Raw genomic sequence first — 13,211 nt, 5'->3', positions numbered from 1 at the left:
CTGAGCCTCATTTTGACTTGTTTTAAGGACATTACATCAAAGTTGGATCAGCCTGTAGTGTGGTTTTCCACTTTAATTTTGAGGGTGACTCCAAATCCAGACCTCCATGGGTTGATACATTTGATTTCCATTGATCATTTTTGTGTGATTTTGTTGTCAGCACATTCAACTATGTAAAGAAAAAAGTATTTAATAAGATTATTTCATTCATTCAGATCTAGGATGTGTTATTTTAATGTTCCCTTTATTTTTTGAGCAGTGTATATTTTTTCAAAGTCAATGTGTCATGTCATAGCTGACACACCATTCTGTCAGCAGACATTGTTGAATCTTAATATCAGAGCAGGAATTTAACAGAGTTTTTTGAAAACGTGGACACATAAACTGAGGGGGATTTTACTGAAATTCTGTTACCAAACTTTGCATCTGCACAGTTCTTCCAGTAAATGTGTTTTTGTAAAATGTTCTTTGTAAATTGTTAAAAGTTGTCCTTGTGCATAGAGTTGTATGGTTTGTTAAACTTTGAAATCAATGGTTTAAGTGAGAAATCTGAGTCTCAGCTCAATTCTGTTACCGTGGAATGGCCCTATACCAGAAATCATCAAAACGTGTTTTCCCTGCCTACTCAATGTGAATCACCATCATCATCTCCGAGTCATTCAGCTCAGCTCAGTGTGGTCCTCACTAACACAACCCTCATTTGGAATAGAACAAGGAACAAGACATGTTGTTTAATGTCATCAGCTTCAGTTTCAGCCCTGGGTAGCCTCTCTCATCGTGGCTCAACCGGACCCCACTTGTGGTTACAATGGCTCAGTGGGTTAGAGCGTATTGCTAGAAACACAAGGACTTGATTCCCACATGGGCCACATCTACATATGTGACATGTGTCCCTTTAAGTCGCTTTGGATAAAATTGTCTGTTAGAATAGATTATCATATTAGTGAAACAATGCTTCACAATACAGTCACACTGAGTCCTTGGTACAGAGTACCAAACAGAGTGAGTGGATCGTTGGCTTGGCTACTAATATGAATTATGGAAGGCCTTTCCTCTTTCCTCAGTGAGCTGCTGTGCTGCTGCCTGCCAAGGTATTAAAAGGATGGCTAATATATTAGCGTGTAGCAGGGATCATCTCCTAACACTGACAGCCTTCCTCTGTGGGAGCCTCTAAAACTCTGTCACTGGGCCAGCATGATGGGGCGGGGTGTTGTGTGTATGTGTGTGTGTGTGAAATGCATGCTTGTGTGAGGGTAATTTCCCTTGTGGATCAATAAATTGTCTATAATGTAAGTGCTGAAATCACTATACATCACGTGTCAAACTCATTCCATGGAGGGCCGAGTGTCTGCAGGTTTTCGCTCCTCAATTGTACTTGATTGATGAATTGAGGTCACTAATTAGTAAGGAACCCCTCACCTGGTTGTCTAGGTCTTAATTGAAAGGACAAAACAAAAACCAGCAGACACTAGGCCCTCCATGGAATGAGTTTGACACCCCTGCCCATTGTAAGAGGGGTATCTCTCACCTCATCCTCTACCAATCTGTTGCACCCGCCACCTGTAGTATGTGAATGATTGTTGATTGCGGTTGATGATCTACTACCATAGAGGTCTGTGATTGACCTGCATATGTTTGTATTTTCCAGTATGAGTTCAAGGCCAAGAACATCAAGAAGAAGAAAGTGAGCGTCATCGTGTCTGTGGATGGAGTCAAGGTGGTCCTCCGTAAGAAACAGAAGGTAAGGCTGGGCCAATCAGAGAGCAGGGTTTTGATTATGTAATTATGAAAGAACCAATCAGAAAGCAGGGTTAAGAAAATGCAATTATGATGTCATTATGAAAGACCAATCAGAGAGCAAGTTTATGACAATGTTATTATGAAGGGACCAATCAGAGAGGAGGGTCATGACAATGTTATTATGAGGGGACCAATCAGAGATCAGGTTTATGTCATTTTCAAGGGACCAATCAGAGAATAGGGGTATGAACGTATGACAATGTCATTATGATAATGTTTTTATGAAGGGACCAATCAGAGAGCAGGGTTATGACTAGGGCTGTGGCGGTCACGAAATTTCGTCAGCCGGTGATTGTCAAGCAAATAACTGCCGGTCTCACAATAATTGACCATTAATTAACATAAATACATTTAGCATCTCCTGGCTTCCACACATAGCCTACAAGCCACTGATACAGACCTTTAGAACATCTACATTTAAAAAAGTCTAATAAATCCATGTAATGTAGCCTACACTATCACGTTTCAGGAGAAGACCCAGATGCAGACAGTGTCGAAGTAACAAAAGTGAATTACAAAAACAGGGGGCAGGCAAACGACAGGTCAAGGGCAGGCAGAGGTCAGTAATCCAGATAGGAGTCCAAAAGGTACAGAACAGCAGGCAGTCTCAGGGTCAGGGCAGGCAGAATGGTCAAAACGGGGAAAACTTGAAAACAGGAACTTGAGAAAAACGAACTGGCAACAGACAAACAGAGAACACAGGTATAAATACACTGGGTATAATGGGGAAGATGGGCGACACCTGGAAGGGGTGGAGACAATCGCAAAGACAGGTGAAACAGATCAGGGTGTGACACTACACCTTCACAATAAATCCATTATTTATTTTAGACAGGTCTAAAGAAACATGATATGAAGAAAATGTAGTCTATTTCAGAAGAACAGAATAGCATACTGTGAGTTGTCCTTATGTTAGGTCCTGATCTGGCTATGCCATATGGCTGTGGGCTACACTCATTTAGCAGACAAGATATGCTTAGAATTCTGTGGCATTATTTTATACTATTTTATAGTATGAATAATACAATTTAACAAAGCTGAATAAAATAGAAAGGAATTTTCTCCAAAGGATTTGAGGGAGTGCGCACATGCAGCTATTCTGTGTTGAGCGGTTAACAAAGAAACAGGTTCTCCTATATGCTTAATTTAGAGTTATTTATGTAACTTTAGTTGTGATACAAATGTTGGGCTATATGTTTTGATTTTTAATACAATCTAAGGATGCATGATGCGACTAATGATGATTTGAAAAAAGTTGCATGAAAGGCATGAGCTCTGCTTTGTTTTTTTGTGCAGGCTGTACACACTTCATCAGTCTCTCATTCACAATTTGACAAGCACTTGATAATACCTCGAATTTCGCAGCGGTATCCCTTTTGGGTGGCCGTAATGCCCCCTAAAACAATCCATGCCTGTTGTGGCCGTTGTGCCCTTGGGCTGAATTTAATACGTTTAATTCCCTTCTCCCTGGGTGCTGCTTGTTCCGAAGCACCTCTCACTCACATGGCTCTCCGTCATGTGATCGGGTCTTTCTCACAGGCTACAAGTGAAGACAGACACATCGGGGACGCAACTGTGCGTGTCCTTATCCAATTCCGAGGTGCATATTGAAGATATTGGAAGAACTGTCCATATTTACTTTTCGTCAGCCAACAAGATGAGTAGGCCTAACGAACAGCAAAAGCACTAGCCTATGTCAATCTACTATCCCCCATAGTACAAAAGTTGACCTATTCTGTGCGACAAATAAATATTCCAAACATAGTCTGGGACAGTTGTGGGATGCGATAGATCCCAAATTAATACAACCACTAGCATCAAAAAACCTTTTTTATGCAATGAGGCTGACGCAACAGATCAGAACGTTTAGCTTAAAATGTTGATGAACTAAATTGTTAGGCTATTTCTTCACATTATAAGCGCAGCAATGCGCACGCGGCAGTAGGCTATAAGCGGGAATGTTCGATTAGTGGGAAAACACCATTATCAAAAGTGACCGCAAATGCGATTATGCATGTAATGCTTTTATTATAAAGGTGCATTTCTATGGTGTAAATTATCTTCCCCAAACTTGAAACTCATGCACTGCCTATGTATGCCAGTTAGGCTCTACACCCATTGTAAAGCGGATTAATGTGCTTAATTTTAATAAGTTATTTGGCCACTTTAGTTGTTATACAAACCTTATCAAAACATAGTGGTCTATGGAATATGATTAGAAAAAGTCGAAAAAAATAAAAGGTATGCATTGTTTCTTGCCTTACGCTGGGCATCATTCACAAGTGATAATATATCATTCACAAGTGATAGGCTAATATTGTCACCCATCAGACTATTCTTGATTTAATCTTGTCTTTACATATATTAAATAAAATGTGTGAAATTTGTTTTGATTTAGAATGGACCATTATCATGCACATGTCTTGAAACAGGGTCAGGGGAAAAAATACATTTCATCTATGCACTTAAATAGAAAATGGAGGATGCTTTTCCCGTGGTTCACTTTCATGCCAGCCAGGTAGGCTATACTCATGCTGTAAAGACAAGCAATGTGATTAATATTAGGAAAGTTGAGATATAAATATAGTAGGCCTAGCCTATAGAAAGCTGATGGGATCCTCTTCTATTTAATAGAAGCCATCACTCTGTTTTCTCACTCAATTGCATAGCGTATAGAAAACCAATCAGAGAGCAGGGTTATAACGACGTCATTATGAAGGGAATAAAGTTGTTAAATCACCAAATTCATGGTATTCTTCTTTCTTGCAGATGTTGTGTTTTCGTCCGTAGTAAAATATTACATTTAGACTTCATGTTGTCTTTATACTCTGAATCTCCACTGTTGTGATTAATTGTGAACATCACCTTGACTTTCTCTCCCACAGAGGAAAGAGTGGACCTGGGATGACAGAAAGACACTGATCATGTCTGACCCCATATACAGGTCAGTTTGACCTCTGACCTATTGTACACTCCTAGATACAGTGGGGAAAAAAAGTATTTAGTCAGCCACCAATTGTGCAAGTTCTCCCACTTAAAAAGATGAGAGAGGCCTGTAATTTTCATCATAGGTACACGTCAACTATGACAGACAAATTGAGGAAAAAAAATCCAGAAAATCCCATTGTAGGATTTTTAATGAATTTATTTGCAAATTATGGTGGAAAATAAGTATTTGGTCACCTACAAACAAGCAAGATTTCTGGCCCTCACAGACCTGTAACTTCTTCTTTAAGAGGCTCCTCTGTCCTCCACTCGTTACCTGTATTAATGGCACCTGTTTGAACTTGTTATCAGTATAAAAGACACCTGTCCACAACCTCAAACAGTCACACTCCAAACTTCACAATGGCCAAGACCAAAGAGCTGTCAAAGGACACCAAAAACAAAATTGTAGACCTGCACCAGGCTGGGAAGACTGAATCTGCAATAGGTAAGCAGCTTGGTTTGAAGAAATCAACTGTGGGAGCAATTATTAGGAAATGGAAGACATACAAGACCACTGATAATCTCCCTCGATCTGGGGCTCCACGCAAGATCTCACCCCGTGGGGTCAAAATGATCACAAGAACGGTGAGCAAAAATCCCAGAACCACACGGGGGGGACCTAGTGAATGACCTGCAGAGAGCTGGGACCAAAGTAACAAAGCCAACCATCAGTAACACACTACGCCGCCAGGGACTCAAATCCTGCAGTGCAAGACGTGTCCCCCTGCTTAAGCCAGTACATGTCCAGGCCCGTCTGAAGTGCATTTGGATGATCCAGAAGAGGATTGGGAGAATGTCATATGGTCAGATGAAACCAAAATATAACTTTTTGGTAAAAACTCAACTCGTCATGTTTGGAGGACAAAGAATGCTGAGTTGCATCCAAAGAACACCATACCTACTGTGAAGCATGGGGGTGGAAACATCATGCTTTGGGGCTGTTTTTCTGCAAAGGGACCAGGACGACTGATCCGTGTAAAGGAAAGAATGAATGGGGCTATGTATCGTGAGATTTTGAGTGAAACCCTCCTTCCATCAGCAAGGGCATTGAAGATGAAACGTGGCTGGGTCTTTCAGCATGACAATGATCCCAAACACACCGCCCGGGCAACGAAGGAGTGGCTTCGTAAGAAGCATTTCAAGGTCCTGGAGTGGCCTAGCCAGTCTCCAGATCTCAACCCCATAGAAAATCTTTGGAGGGGAGTTGAAAGTCTGTGTTGCCCAGCGACAGCCCCAAAACATCACTGCTCTAGAGGAGATCTGCATGGAGGAATGGGCCAAAATACCAGCAACAGTGTGTGAAAACCTTGTGAAGACTTACAGAAAACGTTTGACCTGTGTCATTGCCAACAAAGGGTATATAACAAAGTATTGAGAAACTTTTGTTATTGACCAAATACTTATTTTCCACCATCATATGCCAATAATTTCATTAAAAATCCTACAATGTGATTTTCTGGATTTTTTTTTCTCATTTTGTCTGTCATAGTTGACGTGTACCTATGATGAAAATTACAGGCCTCTCTCATCTTTTTAAGTGGGAGAACTTGCACAATTGGTGGCTGACTAAATACTTTTTTTCCCCACTGTAAAAGGGTTCCAAAAGGCTTCTTTGGCTGTCTCCATAGGAGAACCCTTTTGGGTTCCATGTAGAACCCTCTCTAAAAAGGGTTCTACCTGGAACCCAAAAAGGTTCTACCTGGAGCCAAAAGGGTTCTACCTGCATCCAAAAAGGGTTCTCCTATTTCTAAGATGTACAAGTCTGCCTCACTTGTCACTAGGGCTGTGGCGGTCACGAAATTTCGTCAGCCGGTGATTATCAAGCAAATAACTGTCGGTCTCACGGTAATTTACCGTTAATTAACATAAACACATTTAGCATCTCCTGGCTTCCACACATATCTACAAGCCATTTTAAAAAGTCTAAAAAATCTATGTAATATAGCCTACACCTTCACAATAAATCAATTATTTATTTTAGACAGGTCTAAAGAAGCATGATATGAAACAAATGTAGTCTATTTCAGAAGAAAATAATCGTATACTCTGAGTTGTCCTTATGTTAGGTCCTGATGTGGCTATGCCAAATGGCTGTGGGCTACACTAGTTCATTTAGCAGACAAGAGTTGCTTATAATTCCGTAGCATTATTTTATAGTATGAAGAATACAATTGAACAAAGCTGAATAAAATATAAATATGTTCTCCAAACAATTTGAGGGAGTGTGCACATGCGGCTATTCTGTGTTGAGCAGTTAATAAAGAAATAGTTACTCCTATATGCTTAATTTAGAGTTATTAATGTAACATTAGTTGTTCTACAAACGTTGGGCTATATGTTTTGATTTTTAATACATTGTAAGGCTGCATGATGAGACTCTAATGATGATTTGAAAAAAGTTGCTTGAAAGGCATGAGCTCTGCTTTGTTCTTTGCGCAGGCTGTACACACTCCAATAGTCTCTCATTCACAATTTGACAAGAACTTGATAATGCCTCAGATTTCACAGCGGTATCCCCTTTGTGGCACCCTAAAAAAATCCATGTCTTTTGCGGCCGGGAGTGCTGCGTTGTGCCCTTCTCCCTGAGTGTGCTGCGCAATCCGAAGCGACTCTCACTCACATGGCTCTCTGTCACGTGATCGAGTCTTTCTCACAGGCTACAAGTGAAGACAGACACATCGGGGATGCAACTTCGCGCGTCCTTATCCAATTCCGAGGTGCATATTGAAGATATTGGAAGAACTGTCCAAATTTACTTTTCGTCAGCCAGCAAGATGAGTAGGCCTAACGAATTGTAAAGCGGATTAATGTGCTTAATTTTAAGAAGTTATTTGGCCACTTTAGTTGTGATACAAACCTTATTAAAACATATAGGCTTATGGGCTGGGCTACATGAGGTGTGCGACTATGATTAGAAAAAGTTGCAAAAAAAGGCATTGTTGCTTAAGCTGGGCATCATTCACAAGTGATAGGCTAATATTGTCACCCATCAGACTATTCTTGATTTAATCTTGTCTTTACATATACTAAATAATATATGTGTGACATTTGTTTTGATTTAGAATGGACCATTATCGTGCACCTGTATCAAAACAGGGGCAGCAGGAAAAAATACATGTAATCTATGCACTTAAATAGCGAATGGAGGACGCTTTTCCCCGTGGTTTATTTTCATGCCAGCCAGGTAGGCTATACTCCTGTTGTAAATATAAGCAATGTGCTTAATATTAGGCCATCACTCTGTTTTCTCACTCAATTGCATAGCCTATAGAAATGTTGCGCAACATGAGCTCATGGGCTCTCATGAAGTGTTTGATTAGATTTTCGAATGCATTTGCATTGATGTCAGAGTGATTCGAGGGACAACCGAGTGCTGAGTACCAGGCAGTTAGCAAGTTTGGTAGGCTACTAATGACCAGCAGCAGCATCAGAGCTTGGAGAAGCCTAATTACCGTGACTAAACGGTCACGTGGAATTTGACTGCCTTCATGACTTGTGACTGCCGGTGCGGCGGTAATACGGTCACTGCAACAGCCCTACTCATCACCCCATTGTCTGCCTGTGTCTCAAACGAACCCCTCCCTATTCCCCATACAGTGCACTACTTTTGGCCAAAGTCAATGTAGAGCACTAGGACATCATTTGAGATTTGTCAAACATCTCCCTTGGAAAATACATTCTTTATTTCAATTCAACTTCCTGGTATAAAAATAGCAGAAGCTCCTTTAGTGAATCCCATTTTAATGAGCAACACTAACGGTCCACCCGTGTGTGTGATGAGGTGTGAATGAAGGAGTCAGGCGCAGGAGGTAAAACACCGAAGTCCAGAGTTTATTCCATTTACCTAAATAAAACACACCAAGCGTCAAAACGAAACTATCACAAGGAAAATATTCCACCTTGGCAATAACAAATGGAAGAGTAGCTCAACCGTGTGTGTGTGATTGACAAGACAAGACATGACAAGTGGAGTGATGAGAATGGGATCGGCAGTAGCTAGTAAGCCAGTAACGACGAACGCCGAAACCCGCCGAAACCACTTGACACGCGGCTCCAGCAGTGCGCCGACTCCGGCCTCGGGGACGGCCAGGAGGACGCGGAGCTGGGCGAGATCGAGGATGTCCCTCCTTGGGACCCAGCACCGTTCCTCCGGACCGTACCCATCCCACTCCACGAGATACTGAAGGCCCCCCATCCGACGCCTCGAATCCAGTATGGAACGGACCGAGTACGCCGGGGCCCCCTCGATGTCCAGAGGAGGTGGAGGAACCTCCCGCACCTCAGACTCCTGGAGTGGACCAGCTACCACCGGCCTGAGGAGAGACACATGAAACAAGGGGTTAATACGGTAATCAGGGGGAGTAACAACCTGTATGTAACCTCGCTTATCCTCCTCAGGACATTAAACGGCCCCACAAACCGCAGGCTCAGCTTCCGGAAGGGCAGGCGGAGGGGTAGATTCCGGGTCGAGAGCCAGACCCGATCCCCCGGTACGAAAACCGGGGCCTCCCTGTGGTGGTGGTCAGTGTTCACCTTCTGACGACGCACGGCGCGCTGGAGGCGAACGTGGGCAGCATCCCAAGTCTCCTCCGCGCGCCGAAACCAGTCATCCACCGCAGGAGCCTCGGTCTGGCTCTGGTGCCACAGTGCCAGGACCGGTTGGTAACCCAAAACACATTGGAAGGGTGTTAGGTTAGTGGAGGAGTGGCGGAGAGAGTTCTGAGCGTATTCTGCCCATGGCAGGAACACCGACTACTCCCCCGGCCGGTCCTGACAGTAGGTCCGCAGGAACCTACCCACATATTGATTCACCCTTTCCACCTGCCCATTACTGTCGGGGTGAAATCCAGAGGTCAGGCTGACCAAGACCCCCATACGTTCCATGAACGCCTTCCAGACTCTAGACGTGAACTGGGGACCTCGGTCGGACACTATATCCTCTGGTACCCCGTAGTGCCGGAAGACGTGAGTAAACAGAGCCTCCGCAGTTTGTAGGGCCGTGGGGAGACCGGGCAGAGGAAGGAGGCGGCAGGACTTCGAAAAGTGATCCACAACGACCAGGATAGTGGTGTTACCTTGGGAGAGGGGAAGATCAGTAAGAAAATCAATACTAAGGTGAGACCATGGTCGTTGTGGAACTGGTAAAGGTTGTAGCTTACCCGCTGGGAGGTGCCTAGGTGCCTTACTCTGGGCGCACACTGAGCAGGAGGAAACATACACCCTCACGTCCTTAGCCAAGGTAGGCCACCAGTACTTCTCGGTCCGGCAGCGCATTGTACGACCGATACCTGGATGACCAGAGGAAGGTGACGTGTGTGCCCAGTAGATCAGACGATCACGGATAAGCGCAGGCACGTACTGCAGCCCAGCTGGACACTGCGGTGGAGATGGATCTGTGCGTAATGCCTGCTCTATATCCGCGTCCATCGCCCATACTACCGGCGCCACAATGCATGAGGCCGGGAGTATTTGGGTGTTGTCTCTGGGCCTCTCCTCTGTGTCATACAGCCAAGACAGTGCGTCTGCCTTCACGTTCTTCATACCCGGAATGTATGAGAGTGTGAAATCAAACCGGGTGAAGAAGAGGGCCCACCTGAGCTGAGCTTCTTTGAAAAGAAGGCACAGGGGCGGAGCTTGGGTGGCGTGCCCGAGCGTTGGGATAAGACAGCGCCTATCCCTACCTCAGATGCATCCACCTCCACTACGAACGGTAGTGATGGATCGGGGTGAGCCAGTACCGGGGCGGAGGTGAACAGACCCCGCAATCTACTGAAGGCCAAATCAGCCTCAGCAGACCAGTGGAGCCGGGACGGCCCACCCTTCAACAAGGAGGTAATGGGAGCTGCGACCTTGCCAAAGCCCTGAATAAACCTCCGATAGTAGTTGGCAAAGCCAAGGAAGCGCTGCACCTCCTTCACCGTGGTTGGAGTCGGCCAATTACGCACGGCTGAAATGCGATCTCCCTCCATCTCCACACCTGTGGTAGTAATGCGGTATCCGAGGAAGGAGATTGTCCAAGCATGTCCCGAAACACCTTGTTCACAAAGGACTGGAAAACGGATGGAGCATTCATCAAACCGTAGGTCATCACCAGGTATTCATAATGCCCCGATGTTGTGCTGAATGCTGTTTTCCACTCATCCCCTTCCCGAATACGCACCAGGTTATAGGCACTCCTGAGGTCTAATTTGGTGAAAAAATGGGCCCCATGCATTGACTCAATCACTGAAGGAATGAGGGGAAGAGGATAACTAAATCGTACCGTCACCTTATTCAGTGGTCGATAATCAATGCACGGGCGTAAACCGCCATCTTTCTTCTTCACAAAGAAGAAACGTGAGGAAGCAGGTGAAGTGGAGGGACGTATATACCCCTGGCGCAGGGACTCAGTGACGTATGTTTCCATAGACTCCTGGGAGGTACAGCGTCTACCCGAAGGTTTATCGCGCAATCCCCCTCCCGATGAGGTGGTAATTTAGTCACTTGCGTCTTGGAAAACGCGACACAATGAAGTCATTCACGTGTGCTGCTACACACTTTGCTAATGTGCCTCTATGTATGTACCAAGTGCAATTACAGTCATATACAGTTCCGTGAAAAAGTATTTGCTCCCTTTCTGATTTTCTCTATTTTTGCATATTATTTTACACTGTTAATAGATCTTCAACCAAAACCATTTAGATAAAGGAAACCTGGAGTGAACAAATAACACCCAATGCCCCTGTGTGAAAAAGTAATTGCCCCCTTACACTCAATAACTGGTTGTGCCACCTGTAGCTGCAATGACTGCAACCAAAACTTCCTGTAGGTGTTGATCAGTCTTTCACATCGCTGACATCACCATGTGGTCAATTAGTTAATAGACCATTAAGAAAGAGAGTTCCAAACCTCTCTGCCAATAACAGCAAATGTTAAGTTTTACCCTCCCCACTCAGACCACTCCCAGACAGTCGTAGCAAAGTTCTAGCTTGAGAAATTGCCCTTTGCTAAGAAGTGATTTTAGTTTCTTTTTGACAATTTTAATTGAAAAAAATCACAGTAAGATACTTAATTGTTACTCATAAATGATTTGATATTGAGATAAAAACGGCTGCATTGGACCTTTAAGACACTTTATGTTGGTGTTTCCTTTATTTTGGCAGTTACCTGTATGTTCATAGGTGCCGTATAGTGTTAACATAATAGTGCATTTTGTCTTTTTACTAAATAGATTGGTGCCAATTTCAGTATAGTGAGAGAGACTGCCTTACAACGTTTGTCCAACGTATTTCTAACGTTCTGATGTATTTTCCACTCCAGGATCTTCTACGTGTCCCATGACTCTCAGGACCTGAAGATCTTCAGCTACATCACCAGAGACTGCTCCAACAACTCATTCAGGTGTAATGTCTTCAAATCCAAGAAGAAGGTAAGAGAGACTAGGCCGTATTACTCCTCTTTGGCCATGTCTACCCACCTGTACTGGAGGTCACTCTCTGTCTGATCTGCTTGTTCTGTCCTTTTCCATCTCTTTCTATTTTGTGCTCTCTCTCTCTCTCTCTCTCTCTCCTCTTTCTTTCTTTCTTTCTTTCTTTCTTTCTTTCTTTCTTTCTTTCTTTCTTTCTTTCTTTCTTTCTTTCTTTCTTTCTTTCTTTCTTTCTTTCTTTCTTTCTTTCTTTCTTTCTTTCTTTCTTTCTTTCTTTCTTTCTTTCTTTCTTTCTTTCTTTCTTTTTCTTTCTTTCTCTAACATGAATGACAACAAAGTAATGTCCCACTGTGTAGATGTAATTACATCTCCCTCTCTCCCTCCCTCCATCCCTTCTCTCCTCTCTCCCTCTCTCCCTGTCAGACCCAGGCCATGCGTATAGTGCATACAGTGGGCCAGGCATTCGAGGTGTGTCATAAGCTCAGCCTGCAACACGCCCAGTTAGACATAGACGGACCGGCAGACAGAGAGAGTGACAAGACCCCAGAAGAGACCCCCGTTGAGGGAGACAAAAAGAGTGAGACACACACACATACAGACACACACATACAGACAGACACACGCATGCTCGCACGCTAACACACACACAACGCCATAACACTTCTCTCACAGAGATTTATCTGACAAAAAAACAAACAGAAACTGAACACACTGTTTATGTGTGCATCAAGTATGACACCTAATATACTGTATGTGATGATGTAATCAAATAGAATGTCTGGGATTGATGATTTCATTGGTTATGTGTGTGTGTGTGTTCCCCTCTTCCATCAGGTCATCAGCTGATGGGGGCAGAGCAGGAAGGGGAGGAGGAGGGGGAGCCCCGGGCACAGTCCCAGTCTGTGTGTGAGCAGGCGGTCAGCGAGATCCTCCAGAGTCTGGCAGAACTCAACGTGGTCAAGCCTGGACACACCATCATGGTAAGGCCGCGCACACACGCACACACACACTGGACATG

General features: G+C 43.9%; 1 protein-coding gene across 1 annotated transcript in view; it reads left to right on the top strand.

The window, feature by feature from the left end:
• LOC121541444 (carboxyl-terminal PDZ ligand of neuronal nitric oxide synthase protein-like) overlaps positions 1-13,211 on the top strand; it is a 120,872-nt gene that overhangs the window by 70,505 nt on the left and 37,156 nt on the right. Inside the window, exons 3-7 of the mRNA XM_041850452.2 lie at positions 1,649-1,741; positions 4,686-4,744; positions 12,088-12,196; positions 12,617-12,770; positions 13,028-13,173. Of these exons, the coding sequence (XP_041706386.1) occupies positions 1,649-1,741; positions 4,686-4,744; positions 12,088-12,196; positions 12,617-12,770; positions 13,028-13,173 (561 nt within the window). The remainder of the gene's footprint in view (positions 1-1,648; positions 1,742-4,685; positions 4,745-12,087; positions 12,197-12,616; positions 12,771-13,027; positions 13,174-13,211) is intronic.

Source organism: Coregonus clupeaformis, chromosome 27 (assembly GCF_020615455.1).
Source record: "Coregonus clupeaformis isolate EN_2021a chromosome 27, ASM2061545v1, whole genome shotgun sequence".
NCBI lineage: Eukaryota > Metazoa > Chordata > Actinopteri > Salmoniformes > Salmonidae > Coregonus > Coregonus clupeaformis.
The sequence above is the reverse complement of the archived record's forward strand: the minus strand, read 5'-3'. Positions and strand labels throughout refer to the sequence as shown.